We start from the raw sequence: 19376 nt of genomic DNA on the forward strand, positions 1-19376 counted from the left end.
ATTATATTTAAGATATTATATATATATGTGTGCGTGTGTGTATAATAAAAATGAGGAAACATATTTGTCTCCCCCCTCTGAAGGCGGAGAATGGAACGAGCCGAGGATTTTAAACCGCGCCCATCCCATTCCATTCCCATTGCCTCCCGGGGGTGAGCAAACAAATGGTTTGATCCAAACATCAGCGACGTCTACAATCCCGACGCAGGGAGAGGGAAAGGAGCAGGAACAGTAGCGGCAGGGGCAGTTTGCTCCCTGCCCGCGCGCGAGGGAGGCATTGCGCGCGCGCGCACGAGCTAAAGCTGAGGCGCAGGCGCAGCTTTGCCCGGGCGAGCGGCTGCCGTTGAGGAGCGCGTGACCGGCAGGAAAAAGGGAGGCGGGGCTTAGCCTGGGTTTAGCAACAGCGAAGCAAAAGGAAGTAGGCAAAGCAAGCAGCGGCAGTTGCAGCTCCAGCAGAAGGACCGAGAGGCCTCTTTGGAGGAAGGCTGAGCTCAGCATTTGCGAAGCGTAAGTTCTCTTTGGGAGAGCATACTTTGCACAGAGAGCCACACTGGGTTTCCATGGCTCTTGATCACATATTATTATTATTATTATTATTATTATTGTTATGAGGGAGGGGGATGGGCTGCTGGGGTCATGTCAGAAGCCCAGGAGCTCAGAAAGAAGGTCGGAGGCGGTGTAGCTCATGTTGTGAGCCGCCTTGATCCTACGGGAAAGGCGGCATATAAATGAAAATATTATTATTATTATTATTATTATTATTAATTGACTCTTTGCAGCTGTTGCTTCTTGTGTCTCCTTTGTTTTCCCCAGGAGAACGATTTAAGGGGAAATCAGAGCCCTTTTCATTTCGGTTTAAGCCTTATTATTTTATATATCACCTTTATTTTATATATTGTAATATAAATTGTAATATTTTATATCATATTTTAATGTAATCCAACGATGTGCTATACTGTGTTCTATTATCAGAGTTAATAATAATAATATAGCATATAATTAGAATATATCAAAATATGATGTAAAATATTACAATATATACAGCAGTATATAAAATATAATATATAAATTGTTGTATATTGTAATATAAATTGTAATATTTTACATCATATTTTAATGTAAACTAATGGTATGGTATACTGTGTTATATTATTAGCCTCCAATATGATTGGAGGCTCTAATAAGATAGTATAGTATGTCATTAGATTATGTTAAAATATGATGTAATATATATATATATATATATATACAGTATAACATTACAATATATAAAATAAATATGTAATACAGTTGGCCCTTCTTATACATGGATTTTTTATACACGGATTCAAGCATCCATGGTTTGAAAATGTTCCAAAAAAGTACAAATTTCAAATATCAAACCTTGATTTTCCATTTTTTATAAGGGACACCATTTTACTATGTCATTATATTCAATGGGACTTCAGCATACATGGATTTTGTTATTGGAACCAAACCCCAGTGTATAACAAGGGTCCACTGTATTCCTATTTGAAAGGGGAACCCTCAAGTGAGGTTTCCGTAAGGATTTGTTGAGATTACTAAAGTACAGTCAGCCCTCCATAATATCCACAGATCCAAGCATCCATGGCTTGAAAATATATATATTTTTAAAACCTCAAAAGCAAACCTTGATTTTGCCATTATATTTACAAGAGACCAGTTTACTATGCTGTTGTGCTCAGTGGGACTTGAGCATCCATGGATTTTGGTATGTAACCAAACCCTAGAGGATACCAAAGACTGTATATAGCTTGCCAACCCCAGTCATGTTGGTTTTGTTGGGCGTTGTGTGTTGGGGTTTATATCCTTTATATCTGCTCACAGACCTGGGACTGAAAGGACCCTTAATTCAGACTCAAAAGAACTCATTCTTAACACTAAATAAAATACTGCCAGCACTCAGACTTACTTGTTAAACACATATTTAAAAAACAGTTTAGCACTCAGGGAAAGAGAGAGGAAGGGAAAGGAGTACAGCACCTCTTCCTCAGCAACAAGATGGTTTTCAAAAGCTTGCCAGAGGGATTTTGTTTTGTTTTGTTTTAAAAGAGGTTTTGTCCTGGGTGTGTGTGTGTGTTTTTCTATGGGAACAGCCTGACCTTTGGGAAAGGGTTTCTACCTGCTGGATAAGGCTGGTTATGGCCTTCAGTCTAATTGTATGGCTGAAGTGTTGGTAACCAAGAAAATAGGGATATTAGTAAGAAACTTGGCAGAATGGTGATTGCTAAACGTTGTAAAAGTAAAGACGATCTGTTAATAAAAGATTGATACCTAAAAAGTATATGAAATGATAGAATCAGATACACTCACAAATTTACTGAGGGATGGAGATGAAAATAGGTGGGAAGGGACATGGGAGCAAACAAAGAAAGCACCAAAATAAGAATCACAAAGAGGAAATGAGATGGTTGGAAATAAGTAACTATGAGAGACATAAAATATTGTTGGAGTGTTTCAACTACTAGAAAATAGAAGTCATTTGTGGTAATGGAATGAAGGTTGATGTTATGTTAAGGAAATATAACGCAGAGAAATATAAGAAGTAAGAACTGGTAGAATACAGGATAAGTAGCAACATTTATTGGTGTTAATAGTAATGTAGATAAGATAAAGATATTTAAGACATTGAGACTTTATAATTGATATAGTATGGATAATGGCAAAAGATTAAGGCTAACTGAATTAAACAGCTAAAGAGTGATTATAACTGGAAAGTGCATTGAAATCAGATTTCTTCAGTTTGAAGGTTGAGAAGGGATATTAAATGTATAGTGTTTGTATAGTAGGTGTAGTGGTATGTATTTTATCTTTTGTTAAATGCCTTTTTTAGGTATGTGTGGTGTTGTTTAAATGTGTTGTATGAACATATGTTTGTTGAAATTTTTAATCAATAAAATTTATTTAAATAAATAAAAAAGAAACTTGGCAGCATTGTGTCCTTTTATGACCTTTGATTTTATGAGATGGGATATTACCCAGTAAAAAGAGTGCAGATTTGGTATATAAACAGGCCCTGGCACCTCCAGATTAAAAGGCTGGGGTTCTAGCTTGATGTGTGAGATTTCTGCCTGTAAACCTGGGAAGTCACTGCCAGTCAGAATAGATGAAACCTGCCAAGCAGGCAAAGAGTCTGACCTAGCATATCCATTTCTGATTATAAGCCTTTAAAATACATTTTAAACATGATATCTGATGTAGAACAAACCTTGAAGGACTTGGTATTTGAAGGTTTTATTGTTTAGACTACTGGGTTGGAAGTGAGTTCTGCCTGTTTGACAATGTTCAGGTGAGATTATGATCTGAATCACCCTTCATATGAAAGGAGGAATGACTATGAGTGAGTTGTGCATGTGGAGCATGAGACACCCATGGGGCCAAGGAAGGGTAAGGATGGGAGGAAATCCCACAGTATCTCTTACCTTGTAGTGACTTCTCTTATTGGGAACAGAATAAGCGAGATTGGTAGGCAGTTTGTTTCCTGTAAGAGCTTAAACATCCAGAACCACATAGGACATCTTCATGTTGCTGCCACGACCTAGACACTGTGAGGTAGGATCCCATACGCCTATATGCCCTTTGTCCAGTCTCTTACCCTCATTGAGTAGAGACTTGAAGAGGAAATGCCACAGACCACATACAACAGAGGTTCCCAAACTGTGGTAGTGAGTTCCTTCATGGCTGTAAAGAGCAGGAAAACTTGTGTTCTCTAGATATTAATGAACTACTGGTATTTCTTTCATTAATCCTCAGCAGTCCCCCAGGCTTTTTGTAAAGTACAGGAGGGCCAATGTCACTGTCTAATACATTGATCCAATACAGTGTTTGGAGTGTTGCCTGACCGTGATGATAAGTGGGAAAGGGGTTGTATCAGTGGCCTTGCCTACTTGGTTCCTGGGTCCTGGTGTTGCTGGAGAAACATGGAAACAAACCACAGAGTCATGACCCCTATGCTGCAACTAGTAATGTATTAATTGGACATAGGTGTGTGACTTGTTAGAGAATGAGCTGGGTGGTAAAGGAATCTGTGACCCTGCCTATGTGATTTCTGGGTCCTGGTGGTGTTGGGGAGGCATGGGAACAAACCACAGAGTCATGGGTCTTATGCTACAGCTACTAATGTATGAATCAGACCTTGATGTATGATTTGTTAGAGAGTGGCATACATACATATATTCACATTTTTTTCTATACACTTTCTTTCCCTTTCTCTGCAGATGGCAGTGTGCATGTGGTCTCTGCTCAAGTTAAGGGCAGAGGTTCAAGATCCTTGAATAGCCCTGCTACGTGGGGGAAACTTTCCCCAAAGCATTCACAGGACACAAGACTGCAACATAAAATGGAAAAAATGAATCTCGAAAATTATCGGGTGATGCCCAGATCTGTATTTGCTTGGGATTATGTTCTGTGGGAAGTCCGTTTGAAAATAATGGCAGCTGGCTTCTTTCTCTACTTGGGAGTATTTTATCTCTCACACTGCCTATCTTCACGGTTGAGTATCACTTACCGCTTGCTCCCTGCAAAGGAGAAAGTCTTCTGGAATCTGGCAGCTACCCGAGGTGTGTTTGGCATCCAGAGTTGTGTTGCTGGGTTGTGGGCCTTGCTTTTGGATCCTGTTTTTCAAGCTGACAAGGTGCATTCTCAACAGGACTGGAGCTGGTTCAATTGTCTAATAGCCTCTGGTTTCTTCTTGCTTGAAAACGTAGCTGTTCACGTCTCCAATGCTGTCTTCAGAACTTTTGACTTGTTCTTGGTTGTTCACCATTTCCTTGCCTTCGGTGGCTTTTTTGGTCTGATCACCAACGTAAAGTCTGGACATTACATACCCTTGATGGGAATGCTACTTGAGATGAGCACACCTTTTACCTGCATATCATGGATGCTCTTAAAGGTGAGATACTAAAAAGCTAATGAAATGTTGTCTTCATTACTGCTGAGCTGGTCAGGATCATAGTACAGCTGCCAACTTGATTTTCACCTTCTTTCCCCTTCTCCATCACTCTTGCTTTCCTCTTTCCTTCCTTTTTCAGAAGGCAAAGAAAAAGAATTGTTGCTGCTGCCAATGTCTGGTTCTGTACAGAGCCCCTCTGGATCTAGGGCCTGGCTGTGTATGGATTCCAGTATTTTGTAGTCAAAAACACTTAGTAGACAACCAGTCTGGAGTTAAAATGGGGCTTTTATTCTTTTCATTTCACAACTCTCAGTATTCACTGCTTTGCTGGAGAATGGTGACCTTAAATGGCCTGTTTCTTAGTCTGGAGCTTGTCACTCTGTTTCATATCCATTGGCTATAGTTATTCCTGTTTGTTGTCTTGCTTCATGTCATTTCCAACATATGGTGACCTCCTGGGGTTTTCTTGGCAAGATTTGTTCAAAAGGAGTTTGCCATTGCTTTTGTCTGAGGCCAAGAGAATGTGACTTGCTCAAGGTCTCCCAGTGGGTTTCCATGGCTAAGCAGGGATTTGAAGGCTTGTCTCCAGAATTGTCATCCAGTTCACAAACAACTACACCACAATTGGTACAGATGGCTTTTTAGTGGAGTGGCTGCATCTGCAGTATATGTCTGCTTCTAGTCCTCCAGTACCCTTCCTGCCTTATTTTTTAATTTTTTTTTTTGGTGGGGGGGAGCAGTCATGGATTGTAATTATTGCTGCTGAGGTAGTTCCAAATAAATACACCTATTAATATATTCATAAGTTAGGGCAAGGGACATGTTTTGCATCTTTCTGGATCCTAGTCCATTCTGTTCCACTCTCATTGTATAAATCTGTTTTATAACCTGAGACTTTAATATCAATCAGTAATTCATCTAAAGAAGTGGATTTATATCCCTGAAGGCTCATGGTAAAATAAAAATTACTTAGTCTTAAAAGTGCTGCTGTATTCCTTCCCTTCCCTCCCTTCCTTTCCCTTTCCTTCTTTCCAGAATGTATAAGTAAAATAGGGAAGGATATAATATTTCCCTAAATTTGTTCTTCCAAAATACATTTATTTAATATTTTCATTCATTAATGACTCCCAATAACTTTTATACATGTAATTTATAATTTGTTTAGATTTAAGTGTTTCACATTAAAAAGAAGAAAAGTATATTTATTCAAAACATAATTGCAGGTATAAGAGAGGTGAGAGTGGATGAGCTTACCCTGCCATATGTTGATAATTACAAAACTAGCTAAACAGGACACCAAACTAATTTGAATTTGGTCTTCTTTTTTTTTGGTATGTGTAAGGAGATGCTATTGGAAAAGGAAGGAACCCTAAACTAATATGCTAGTATTTCTAGCACATTGGGTATAAATAGGATCGTGAAGGCTTCCTCGGGTCAGTTTGGGTATTTGTATTTCCTTGGCTTGTATAATTTATGAGTTTACAACCCTCAGTATGATCTTCTATGCAGGACATTTTTCTGTAGATCATCAGTGCATGTAAAGCAGCCTTCATATCTTACATTGGTTAGAATATTATCAGTGTTAGAATATGCAGCGCAAAGTTGCAAGGTGAGCATTCTTTATGCATTTTCACACACTTTATGTGGAAATAATGACTGGGTTGTCAGGGAAGCTGGAAAGTCACAGTTTGGGGATAATATTTAATATTGGAACTTCTCATTTTGTAATATTACAAACATTTTGTCTAATTACATGTAAACATGCTGTGACATAGCAAAAGCTTTAAACTCCTAACTCTATGGCATGCATATTAGTTCCAACAAACAAACAAACAAAAATAATTAGGCCACCACAAGCCCCAGTAACTTTTGTAGGGGGGGGGGGTATATGCACACAGTTAGTTCTGTCTGAAGATCCTTTATTTCTCCCACCCTTTTCCTTGGAGGAGGAAGGTTTGTGAAAGCAAAACAAATGGCAGAAAATGGGCCCTTCTACCTTTTAGAAAGTCAAGCATATAGAGTCAGTTTCCTATTGTTGCCCTTCCTTTTAGCTTGCATGGGATGAGGTCAGTCAAGGGAAGAACCAGAAGTACCCATCATACATAGATGAAGATATATCTGGCTTGAAGGGCTAGCATGGTCAGCATAGTATAGTGGTTTGAGCCTTCGGCTTCAACTCTGGAGACAAGTGTTCAAATCCCTGGTTCAGCCATATAAACCCACTGTGTGATCTTGGACAAATCACACTCTCTCAGCTTCAGAGGAAGGAAAAGGCAAATTTCCTCTGAACAAATCTTGCTAAGAAAACCCTTTGCCAGAAATCAGGTGAAGGCACACAACAACAAATTGTAAAGAAGGATGGGGGGATCCAAATGTTTTGCCAACATTTTTTTGTGCCCCACTAGTCTTGAGAAAGCCCCTTTGATACTTCTTACCCCTCCCTCAATATGTTTAGATGAAGAATGGCCCCTAAAGGTCTATGAATAGCAAATTTGATTAAAATATTTTCCAACCACAAAAGTGTACTGGACAACTGGAAGCTGAAGATGTAGTCATATAGTCCACCAAAGTGTACTAGCCAAGAAATTGACCCCCACAGTTGCCCACTCCTGTTTTAAAAGGACAGGACAATGTACAAGTTGATGGCCATTTGATTTGGAATCTCCCAGTTGAGCAAATAGCAGAACCAAGTCTTGTAAAATCTTATGACAGAATTGCAGTTTAAATTCTGCAAGCTTACAGTCCTTGCTATCAGAGAAACCACCCAAGCTCCTGGTTACAATACAGGTTTCATAAAGTGTAAGCTTCATCATCTCAGATAGTCATAAGTAAGAAATGACTTGAAGGTACAACAACAAGCTTCATCTTCCAAATCCAGGTCTGAAGCAGGAGCAATGAAAGTATAGCCTACAGGCCATATGTGGCCTCCAGGATCAAAATTGTCCCCCAAATGTCCTCAGGTGGGGCATTTTCACCATGTGTTTGCCCCATCATTTTAGGCCAATAAGATGCCTTTTTCTGAAGAAGTGAACAGGATATGTTGTCTCAGTTCCTGTTGTTAAAGAAGCCCTCTCCTGGATCTAAAGTGGACCAAAAGGATCTAAAATATGTTGATAATATCTGCACGGCCTTTACAGTGTATTTGGGGGGGGGAGAGATCATGATAATGATGACTGTGTGATGGGGATTTGCAGCACTCCAAGGAGTCATATGGACCTAATGCTGGCCTCTAGCTTTCCACAGTTGTTCCTTCCCCCTCCCTCTCTAAAGGGGTAAAAGCTCACTTTTAAAAAGTAGCCAAAGAGCATTTTTAAGTTACTTCTGGGGCTATTCAAGTGGTGAGGAGGCTCTGGCTGTCTAGATGTTGTTGGATTCCCAACTCCTACCATTCCCAGATGATGGGAGCTGTGTTCCAACACTGTCTGGAGAGCCACTGGTTTCCCAGCCCTGAACGAATGTGTTTCCACAGTTATCTGCAAAAAGTATAGATGGAAATGAAAAACAAGCACATGATCCTTTGTGCCCATAGGGAAAGAAAAGCATTTTCCAGTTTTCCATGTTGTTCCACATCACATGCCATATTTTTTCAGGGGATGTTCTCAAAAGTATGCTTTCCTGCATATTCTTTCTATGACAAGAGGTCAGCAGCTGTGACAACCTTCTAGATATTACTGGACTACAGTGCCTATCATCCATCACATTGGTTTTGCAGCCAGGACTGATGTTAGTTTTAGTAGATGAAAGTAGCTGTAGTTAACAAAGAAGAACCATCTTCAAAATAAATCTATATTCTTCTTAGTGTCGTTCTTTGTTTATGAAGATTGTAAAATTTACAATATTGTCAGTGACTTCTCCTGTGAAAATCTCTTCAGGGCCTTGAACATGTCCATACATTACACGGTTGAGGAGAAGCAGTGGTATATTCGGATCAAAATAAATTTGTGATTTAGCTTAGGAGAATTTCTAATTATTCTCCATGTATTCCCTTATTAAGCCCCAGCACAAGCTGAGCAACTGTAAAGATTTATCACACATGAGAGATGAACTCATTCAGAAGAGGGTGTTTCCAAAATTTGTCTGTACCATCTCTTTCAGGAAATTAAGGAAGTATTTGGGTGAGAAATCTATCTGGTTACAGTGAAATCCTGGCAGTCAGTTTGCTTCTCATTTGGTAATCTTAACATCAGTAAATTATCACTTGCTTAGGTGTGCTGCAGAACTAATTAGTTAAATAGTGTTAAAATGGTCAATCGCAATCCCTGGAGACTTATCAGGGTATTGTCCATTTTTAGCACAGTATTTTGTGATGGCAAGTGGGAGAAAATAAAGGAGTTTGTTGTTGAACATTAAGAAAACAAGAATAATCAGTATGGAGGAGCAACAGGAGTTAAATATAGATGACAAGGAAATTGAAATAGTTAAAAAATCCCCATAGCTTGGATCAGTCATTGATCAGAAGGGAGATTGCAGTCAAGAAATCAGAAGATGACTAGGATTGGAAAGGGCAGCAATGAAAGAACTATACAAGATCCTAAAGTGCAAAAATATCAAACTGAATATCGGTTACCATTGTCCCAGCCATCAAATTTCCCATCACAATGTATAGATGCGAGACCTGGACAGTGAAGAAAGCAGATAGAAAGAAAATTAACTCATTTGAGATGTGCTGGAGAAGAATGCTGAGAATACTGTGGATGGCCAAAGAGACAAACAAATCTGTCCTTGAATAGATCAAGCCGGAACTCTCTGGAAGTCAAGATGACAAAATTTGAGGTTGTCATACTTTAGCCACATAATGAGAAAGCACGACTCATTAGAAAAAAACAATAATGCTAAGAAAGAAAGTAGTAGAAAGAGAGGTAGGCTGCACACCAGTTAGCTAGACTCAACTAGAGAGGTCATGGGCTTGAATTTACAGGACCTGAGCAGAGCAATGGAGGACAAGGTGGTCTTGGGGATCCTTCATCCACAGGGTTGACATGAGTTGAGGCTGACTTGAGGGCAGTTAACAACAACAACAGAGGCGGGGGCTTCACAGGGCGAGTTGGCAGGCTGCATGTGGTCCATCACAGTCTGCCCTGCCCAAACTGTGTACAGAGAATGAGTGCATTGGATATCTTTGTCACTTTATTCAATGAAACAGAGCTGGAGCTTTAGAATTAAGTTATAACATAATGCAGGATTTCTTGAGGTGCTGGTTTGGGTCCTAATATACCTCAAGGGAACAGAGGCAAAGTAAAGTTTCCCATCCCTTCGTTCCACCTAGAAGCCACTTGTGACCCCCAGAAACCCTCTCTTAGGCTTGGGGAGTTCTCCTGACTGTTGTGGGACAAAGAAAAAGCAGCAGAAAAACACCTGTGACCACCTATGAAATTAATTTTCTTAGGATCCAAGCCATTGTTACTTAAAATTTGTTTGGTGAAAACTGTCTAAGAGAATGATGAACAACTTGACATCATTCTTTAAAGGGGAGCAACTACAAAAAATGCAAAGATGTATAGCAATGTATTTTTAGAACGCTAAGCAGGGAATGAATTCCACATTCAAGCAACAGAAACGGGACAATTTACTACCTGATCTTGCACTTCTACTTAAATTAAGGAGTTAAACTGGTAACTAGTGGTTATAGTTTAACTGTGGTAGCTCTGCCAAAGACTTGACTTGCTGCCAGGTCAAACAGGGGTTCTTCTTTTGATGAACAACAAGAACAACCCCCTCCTTCCCCCCCCCCCTCGAGGTTAGGCCAACCGCTGTTGTCCTTCCACCAGCAGGCAAAGATATTTCTATTCAGACAGGACTTCACGAAGAGAAACTTTTTTGCTATGTAGGGTGCTGTTCAGAATAAAGCTTTCTTTCCAGACTTCTCTGCCACACTCTTTCACTGGGTCTCATCCCCCACAGGGGTGGAATGGGGCGAGAAAGGTCTCTGCAGACTCAGAGGTGGAAAGCACAACACAGGTTCCCCCAGTAACTTCCCACTGAGTTACTAGGCAAGGAGGGTTAAAACCAGTGGGTGGTGGCAGCTCAGATGGTCTTGAGAGGTCCTGTCCTACAATTGTTTGAATTAGTGTATTAAAAGTATAGTCTAAAGAGAGAGTGTGTGTGTGTATACACATTGTGTTTTTATCCAAATCTATTTATTTCGGATGCCACCTTGCACCCAATTCTAAAATAAAGGCAGGATATAATTCAGAGAACAGAGAGAGCAAGAACGTGCACTGAAGTAAATAGGCTTCTATATTTGCTGTTCCCTCTAACCTCCCAGCTCATTACATTGTAGAACTGTGCCCAGTATTTCCAGTTCTGTGGCTTAGCCCACTTACAGGTTGTATCATGAGGATGTTTTGGTACATGCAAAGTGCCCTTTTCACCACTGAGCAGTCCTTTCTAGTCATCAGGCCAAAAGACATGGATTTGCTTGCTCCTCTAGTGTTGATTTTATTTCTCTGACCTTAGAATCCAGGACAGACTGTGCCTCGTATTTCTGATAACAACCCATTTTATTGTTCTAAGACAAATGTCATCTTTGGTCCAAAATACACTGCAGGAATAATCCAGTTTGAGGCCGCTGTAATTGCCCTGGTTCAGTGCTAGGGAGTCCTGGGAATTGTAGTTCATTGTGGCACCAGAGCTCTCTGACAGAGAAGGTTAAATGTCTCAAAACTACAGTTCCCAGAATTCCCCAGCATTGAGCCAGGGCAGTTAAAGCTGGCTCAAAGTGGATTATTTCTACAGTTTGTTTTGGACCTTTGTTTTTTGACCAAGTCTCTGCTCGTAGCCCAATTGTATTCCTTTCCAAGTAGATTATTTCTCTTCTAATTAGAACACAGTTACTTTGAAAGCCTTCTGGTCTTGAAACACTTTTGTTCCCGAAAGTCTGTATAGGTAAGGACTTGTGTTTGGGAAGATCTACTTTGTGTGTACATTTGGAGTTGTCATTATGCAAAGTATGTTATATAGTTCTGTGTAATCTCTGAAAATGCTGCATCATACAGTCTTAACTTCTGTTTTTTCTTTCTTTTTTTCCTAGGTTGGTTGGGCTGACACTTTGTTTTGGAAGGCAAACCAGTGGGTAATGATCCATATGTTCCACTGCCGCATGATCCTTACTTACCATATGTGGTGGGTGTGCATTTCCAACTGGAACGCTGTGCTGGAGAATCTAGGACTCCTTCATTTTGCAGTTGTATTCACTGGAATGACTGCTGTAACTTTTATACTTAATCCCTACTGGATGTACAAAAAGACTCAGCAGCTTCTCTGCCCTGTTGACTGGAACTTTACCAATAGGACAATGAAAAATGGTTCATCCAAAAAACTGAATGGAAAAGTGTCACAGAAGAAAGAGCTTTGATGCTAATATTTGCATCACTTTGGCAGCAGTCAAATAGGGCCAGAAGGATGCAGGGCAGGTAGCTAACTAGTATTGTGATGCTTCTGTTTGCTTGTTAAGAGATCTAAACCATATTTATTACTATTTTTTTTCTTATCAGTATTAACTCAAAAATGATGGTGTTACTAACTTAAATGTATGTTGTGGACAAATCTTGAACTTTGGGTACATTTTGGATACATCTAGAAATTACTGAAAGAAAGAAAACAAATACAAGGGAGAGGCTGGCATTAATGACTGCTTTCAAAAATCAGGTTGCCATTTCTAGCGTTTAGCAATCAAGTCCAATGCTTGTAACATACACAAGCTCATAGTCCTAGCCATACACTTTATTGTACATGGCCATTATAATATATCAACATTTTTGAAACATAACTTATACTTACGTTTTACTCCCTGACTGCTAGGACTACTGTAATATTCTTACATTCCTCTTAAAGGAGATCAAAAAGTGGAAGAGGAAACACTACTCTTAGAATACATTACATGTAGTTTGATGAGTGGTTGAAAATTCAAAAGGTAATTGTGCTTTGTAGGTGGAAATCAAGTGGGAAAACAAAAGTCTTGTCCTCCTTGCATTTTGGAAGGAGGTTTCAAGAAGCCATCATTAACAGGTTTCAGTTCCTTCTGGCTTACTGTTTGTTGATAATGTGGCATTCAGACATGCACAAACATAGCCCATTGTGTCTTGCAGAAACAGTCTTGCTGGCCTTTGAAATGCCTGATCACTTCAAATAGTCTAAGTCTTTGGCACCTCTTAATATTGTATCTTGTTTCACAGGTATGGACAGAAAATGTCCAGCAGACTTTGCTGGCTTCTGGGGTGATCGCAAAGAATGTTGTCATGAGAGACTCTATCTTACAAAGTATTTTTGCATGTTTGTGAGCAAGAGTTCATATTTGAGCGTCGCTTAACAGAGGTTAGGTCTGCCGGAGTGCCGATGTTTAAAAGATTGCAAGTGGACACACTTGCTTTATAAACATACACCACCAAGGGCATTCCTATAAAAAGTAGACTGCACAAGACTTAAGAAAGCCCATCCATTCCCTTTAGGTTACATTCTCATATTTTCTTTTAGCTCAGAAAGCTACTTCACATTGCTTACTTCTGCCAGCTGAGGCCGCCCCTGGAGGTCCTATCTGTAGAAGGGAAGAATTGAAACTTCTTGATTTTCCCTTCTCCTGTACCTTCATGTGCTACTTTTCCATCACTGGAAGACCCCTTTCCCAAACTTTACAGAGTAGTTAGGGAGGTGTTGGAAATCTTCTCTCCTTTTTCTACAAGTGGGATTCCTCCACTAGGTTAAAAGCCTTTTATGGACAGAAGTCATCCTCCTTTTTGCAAAATCCAAGCAAATGCTTCTTTCTGCCCAGCACAGAATCTTGACCATACTTACCATAGATAAAGAAAAAACACATGACCTAAACCTGAATGGTAAGAGTCTGTTTGGAGTATAGCAAATATAAGCTGCATTTCATGGCAGAAGGTGAAATGTAAACTTCTTAAGTATAAAATATAATACATCCCATATTTTGGCCACTTGGGAAAGCTGCTATTAAGCGGTGACAGACTTAATTGCGGCAAATGTTCTAATGTGTTAATCTTATAGCTTGCCTCGCTCTAAAGGTTTTTTGAATAATAAAATTTTAGATTTCTAAATCTGATTATAACGGGGTAAAACTTAAATCAGAATTAAAAGCCAGACTTATATTCTTCTGTCTTTTTTAACCACAACAGCTGAAATCCAGTCACATCTTGTTAACTCTTACAATGCTTCTGAAAGGTACTGGGACTGTGAAAGAAGCCCTATAACTATTGCACAACAATAACATCCTCCTTAAAGATTACAGAAAAGTGACTCAAAAAAATCTATTGTGGTAAAAGGTTGTGGAACACTGACACCTAGTGGGCATTCTAGTGTATAGCTAGTCTGTTTCAGCAAGGAAGGTACAAAATGAAGCTAAGCATATATGCACAATCCATCCAGATGGGTTTAAAAAAATATCTAGAAGGTCCCAAATTGAGTTAATGTTCTTTCCAATTTTATTTTAGAGATCTATACACATTTTGTTTATCCCACAATATTTTCTGTCAGCTCCTGGTAAAATCAGAGACTCCTTAGCTTAGTTTGCATAACATTGGAACATACAGGAACAAAATCTGGAGCTTTTCCAGTCAATATGGATGTGCCCAGCAAAAAATAATTACACTTGTTGTAGTTATGTGCGGTTGTGTTTTTGTTTTTAAAGCTGGTGCGTTTTTGTGTAAATTATTTTGAAATGGTTTAAATGAAATATTGGTTCACACATATCCTTCACCTACCACTATAGAAAAGAGTGTAGGAAATTTACAAAATCAAAACTATCTAAGAATGAGCAGAGTTGTTTTTGAAGTTAAGCTTTTCTTTCTTTCTTTCTTTCTTTCTTTCTTCCCTTCCTCTTGAGTAAAGAGACAAATATATGTACTTGTGATAATCCAGCACACAATACTCCTGTAGTCTTAAGTACTGTGTATTTCTGTTAGTAATCACATGCATATATGTGTCCAGTGAAATTTCAGCCCTAGAAATTTAAGTTTGAACTCTTACAGTGAGTGTAGAACTTGGTTAGTGAGAATTTTAATTCATCTCCCAGTGGGTAGAATTCAACTTGCACAAATCTCAGCTCTTGGTTTTCTGAGTGGAAATATGTTGAAAGTAACAAATTGTTTTCTTCTGGCTGAAGTGTCAGTGAGACAGAATGGGATGACTTTGATGGGGAAGGGAGATATCATTAGCTAGTTTTCATGACTGTAAGCCACATATATTCTAAACAATAGTGAGTCTGTTATCAGTATCCCTAGTGCAGCATCCTTGAACAGCTCGGTCCCTGTGAAACCATGTTATTGTGGCATCAGAGCTCTCTGTAATAGAAAAGGCTAAATGTTTCACAAAACTACAATTCCCAGAATTCCTTAGCATTGAGCCAGGGCAGTTAAAGTGGTCTGAGACTGGATTATTTCTGCAATGTGTTTTGGACCTCAGTTACAAAATCTCAACTCTCCACAGAGTATCAATGTTACTGGTTTCAAGGACACTCACACTGTCCCTTTTTGCTTGTTCTCCTAAGCCTACACACTAATAGTATTGCCATTCAGGCTAATTATAGTAACTCCCTCACTTGGAGTAATTATCTGGCTAAAAGTCACTCACTCTAAACTTTAACTACAGCTCTCTCTGTGGAACTCATAAAACCTATGTCTTTCTCTGGACTCAGCCCAACCCTATCTCTGGAGTCTAAACCCTATCTGAAATGCCAACTGCCACAACAAATTTTCAACTTTTCCCTGCCAGCATGCCATCGGCTGATACTAGCTGGCTAATGATTGGCTTTTGCTATCTGTATTTTCGCTACACCACTTTGTCCTACTTTTCCTGCAGAGATTTGTCCCGCACATCGCTCAGAGAGAGCTCAGAGGCTGAGATGGTGGACTTCTTCTCAGAGAGGTTTCCATTGCTGGGAGGCGGCGGCTGCTGCTGCTGCTGCATGGGGAGGGTGCTAGAAGGATAGGGGCTGATGAAGAAGACATTGCTGGAGAGAGGTTGCTCAAAGCAGTAATAATAATAATAATTTGTTTTATTTATATACCGCTATTCCAAAGATCATAGCGGTGAACAGCGAGTAAGCTAATTAGCAAGTAAGCTAATTTGCCCCCAACAGTCTGGGTACTCATTTTAGCAACCTCGGAAGGATGCAAGCCTGAGTCGAGCTTGGGCCCTTTTGCTGGTCTTGAACTCGCAACCTTGTGGTTTTGAGTGAATGGCTGCAGTACAGGCATTTAACCACTGCGCCACTAGGTGCTAGCATAGGTAGCATTGCATCGCCCGCTGCATAAGCTGTTGTCTGAGAGGGTCCGTTGGAGTGTCTTCTGCGGGGACACTCTTTCCTGCTCAGCAGTGGTGCTGTCCATGATGGTCAGCTTCTTTAAATCATCCTCAATGATAGATTTGTAGGTCTTGCATGGGGTGTGGAGGTCACGTAGGGAGGCTCGCAGTCAGGGCTGCTCAAACACATTCTTGGTACTCGGGTCTGCTTGCTTCTTTGGGTCTCTGACGGTGACATCTTCATTGTTCTTTTCCCATCCAGCTGGCAGGTTTGTTACTGCTGCTCTGCTTGGAGAAAAAGGAGGCAGAGGCAGAGAGCTGGATTTGGATAATATTTCTAAGATATCAGTGACCAAATGGTAGACTATATATTGGCTGTATACTGATGAAGCTGAATCATATCTAGAGCTGCCTAGCTCTTTTCCCACCTTTATTGGGTCATGTTTCTGTAAATTCAATGGGAAGGTCACCTCATGTGGGGAATAACTTGAGATGCTTCCTTTAGCAACATATCCTAAAGGTGTGACTTTTGAGCAAAACGTTTTCCGCACTGCTGGAATCTGTGTTTTTTGTCTCCTGTGTGGACTATTTGATGGATCAAAAAGTTGGACTTGTTAGCAAAATGTAATCCACACTGCTGGAATTTGTATGGTTTCTTTCCTCTGTGGATTCTCTGATGACTCGCATGTTCTTCCACGGAGGACACATTCTCATAGTTTCCCATCATCACTTCATTGTACAAAAATCTCTGGTTCGGATCCAGTGGTTGCCATTTATCCGCTGTGAAATATACAGCGACATCCCAAAAGGTAATCTGTTTCAAGGTTATCTTTCCTACAGTTTCTTCTATTGAAAATGATTTCAGTGTAGGTTCACCTTTCTCCTTGCATTTGGAGACCATCTTGGACCTATGAACATCTTTGAAGGGGCCCCCTCAACCACCCTCCTGCTGGATCACTCTCCAAGTCTGCCTGGGGTCCAATGGAGCTTTCTTGCCCAGTTCTACCAAGAGATTCTTGACCTGCTGCTCTTTTTGCTGCTTCTCTGCCTCTTCCTGACTCAGGAGAAAATCTGTCAGGGCTACTGCCTGAGAACAGTTCTGGGCCCCGCATTCCCTGACCCAGTTCATCATCTCCAGTGGCAAGATGGTCAGGAACTACTCCAAGTTCCACCAGGTCCAGGATCTATTTTTGTGTGTTTAATGCTCTTGGGAGCCCACTCATTGAACTTCATCTTCCTTGGACCCACACCGGCCCTCCTCCCCTTCTACTTTGGGGATCCTCCTGGCGGTAGCATTAGTGGCCTTTTCCGAGCCAGAGCTATTCAGAGAGAGAAAGAAATAGTTGAAAGAGCTTTTAGAATTGCCTTTCCTTCAGGGAAGAGACTTGTTCACTATTAGAACACTCCACAGATTTCTTCTTCCCCATGTGTGTGCTGCTGCAGCAGAGCATCTTAGGCACATCTTTGTCCTTAGACAGATGGAGGAGGAATGCTTGGATAATAGTAAAATATTTTTCATAGATGGTATGGGTTTTATTTGTGCAAATCCTACTCTGGGAGTTATAAAGGAAGTTACTGAGAAGTGGAGGTGGGGAGAAAAACAAGAGTCTGGAAACAAAGCACCAAACAACTAGAAATGGTGTGTGTGTGTGTGTGTGTGTGTTGTTACAGGGTCCCCCCCTCCCCCAATTCCTTTAAATAATGAAGGCAGAACTAGAAGGTTTCAGGGAGGGCTCCAACTCCTGTTCATATTCGTTCTGTTCTGCAAATCCCCCAGCTGTTTTTGCAGGTGGGTTTTGAAATATGCTATATGGCAAAGGATTTCCATAAGAGGCCTGCTGAAAAGGAAATGTGGTGGTGTTAGCCCCGTGAATGAGAGATCTCCAAGTCACCCTGTCCTCAACAGCTCTGATCAGGTGTTGCAGACTGGACCTGGTGGAACTTGGGGATGTTCAAAAGGTGTTAAGCACTACTGCCTCATATCCCTCCTGTTACATTCACAGTCACATTTACTAATTTAATGTCTAGCTCTCTGTGTCTGATCCCAAGATGGACAAGATTTGTGAACTGACACATGAAAATGCCTTAAATGAAAGGATTAGATGAACCAAGTTTGGAATCTGGTCTTGGTGGGAAATGTATCTTAAATTTAAAAGATTCTGAAAATGAACAGCCAAAGCAAAATTCAATACAGAATGATATCTGCATACAAATTACAATACAAGCTTTATTTCCCTTCCACAATCTCACATAAATATATTTTGCATATACCACAGCAGAATCTGTTTGTATTCTCAATAACATAAGATTTATGATAAGCAAGAATAATGTTCTGTTCTTCGTTCTAATGAAGAAACAAGAAATGTTATTCTTTGTAATTGTTTAAAGCTATATTAATGTTCTTTTTTAAAAAGTCATGAAGAGTATTTTGTATGGTCTAATTCCAGTTTCTCATCTCGGCTAAAGCAGTCCCATTTGTGAGATGTAAATCAAAGAGTAAACTTCAGAAGTGTAATCCATGTGAGTCTTCTATTGTGGGGACCAACAGTTGAATTCAGGTGCCTGAGTCTTGAGCCTGTTCGATGGTGAAGGACTGGCTTTGAGCAACTTGTCCGATGTTTCATGCCTTTGAACTGTAGTGGATCTCATCTTTCCTGCATCTTGCACATTCATCCTCTGGCTTCATTACCAACTGAAATACTGTGCTTCATGTTCCCCTTCATTTTCCTTATCTGTTATTTGCAATCTGGGTGTATTCCTAAAGAAATATGAGTAGATATCACTCCAAGCTGCCTCCTATTTTTTTTCAAAAAAACTGTTTTTATGGTATAATTGTATAATAAAAAAAGTATTTTATACATTGGAGGTGTGATTTATTTTCTTGTTGCTCTTCTGTCAGTGAATATGCTAATGTTTGGTTTGTTTCATGAAAATACTATGGCTTCCTCTCTTTAAATGATGGTGGTTTAACAGGCTTTGCAATATATTGCTTTCATTTAAAATAATTTACATATTCTTACAGTCAGTTGTACAGCTTAGCACTAAAAGCTTCCTGTTAGCACTTCAGTGATGAAAGTGGTCTCTTCAATAAAATTTAATCTCTTTCTCCTCAATGCTTTTGATAAAATGCTGTGCTTTAAATATGCCAGATCTGTTAAGTCCTACTAGAGATCTGTCTAGTATAATATCCTGCTTTCTCTTGTTGCCA

At 39.9% G+C, this 19376-nt stretch overlaps 1 protein-coding gene across 2 annotated transcripts; it reads left to right on the forward strand.

Moving 5' to 3' along the window:
• The first annotated feature begins 392 nt into the window (after nucleotides 1-392).
• CLN8 (CLN8 transmembrane ER and ERGIC protein) lies at nucleotides 393-18992 on the forward strand. 2 transcript variants are annotated; one of them, XR_016281798.1, is made up of 4 exons: nucleotides 393-507; nucleotides 4239-4912; nucleotides 11943-12324; nucleotides 18616-18992. XR_016281798.1 is itself a non-coding variant. In XM_089531071.1 (3 exons), exons 2-3 carry the CDS (start codon nucleotides 4361-4363, stop codon nucleotides 12264-12266), a joined length of 876 nt encoding a protein of 291 aa, XP_089387197.1. In that variant the 5' UTR covers nucleotides 393-507; nucleotides 4239-4360; the 3' UTR covers nucleotides 12267-12389. The 2 variants fall into 2 exon arrangements, 1 of the variants encoding a protein (XP_089387197.1); XM_089531071.1 differs by lacking the exon at nucleotides 18616-18992 and having other exon boundaries at nucleotides 11943-12389.
• Nucleotides 18993-19376: the final 384 nt, after the last annotated feature.

Source organism: Sceloporus occidentalis, unplaced genomic scaffold (genome assembly GCF_023333645.1).
Source record: "Sceloporus occidentalis isolate IW3139 unplaced genomic scaffold, rSceOcc1.0.p SCAF_6, whole genome shotgun sequence".
Taxonomy (NCBI): domain Eukaryota; kingdom Metazoa; phylum Chordata; class Lepidosauria; order Squamata; family Phrynosomatidae; genus Sceloporus; species Sceloporus occidentalis.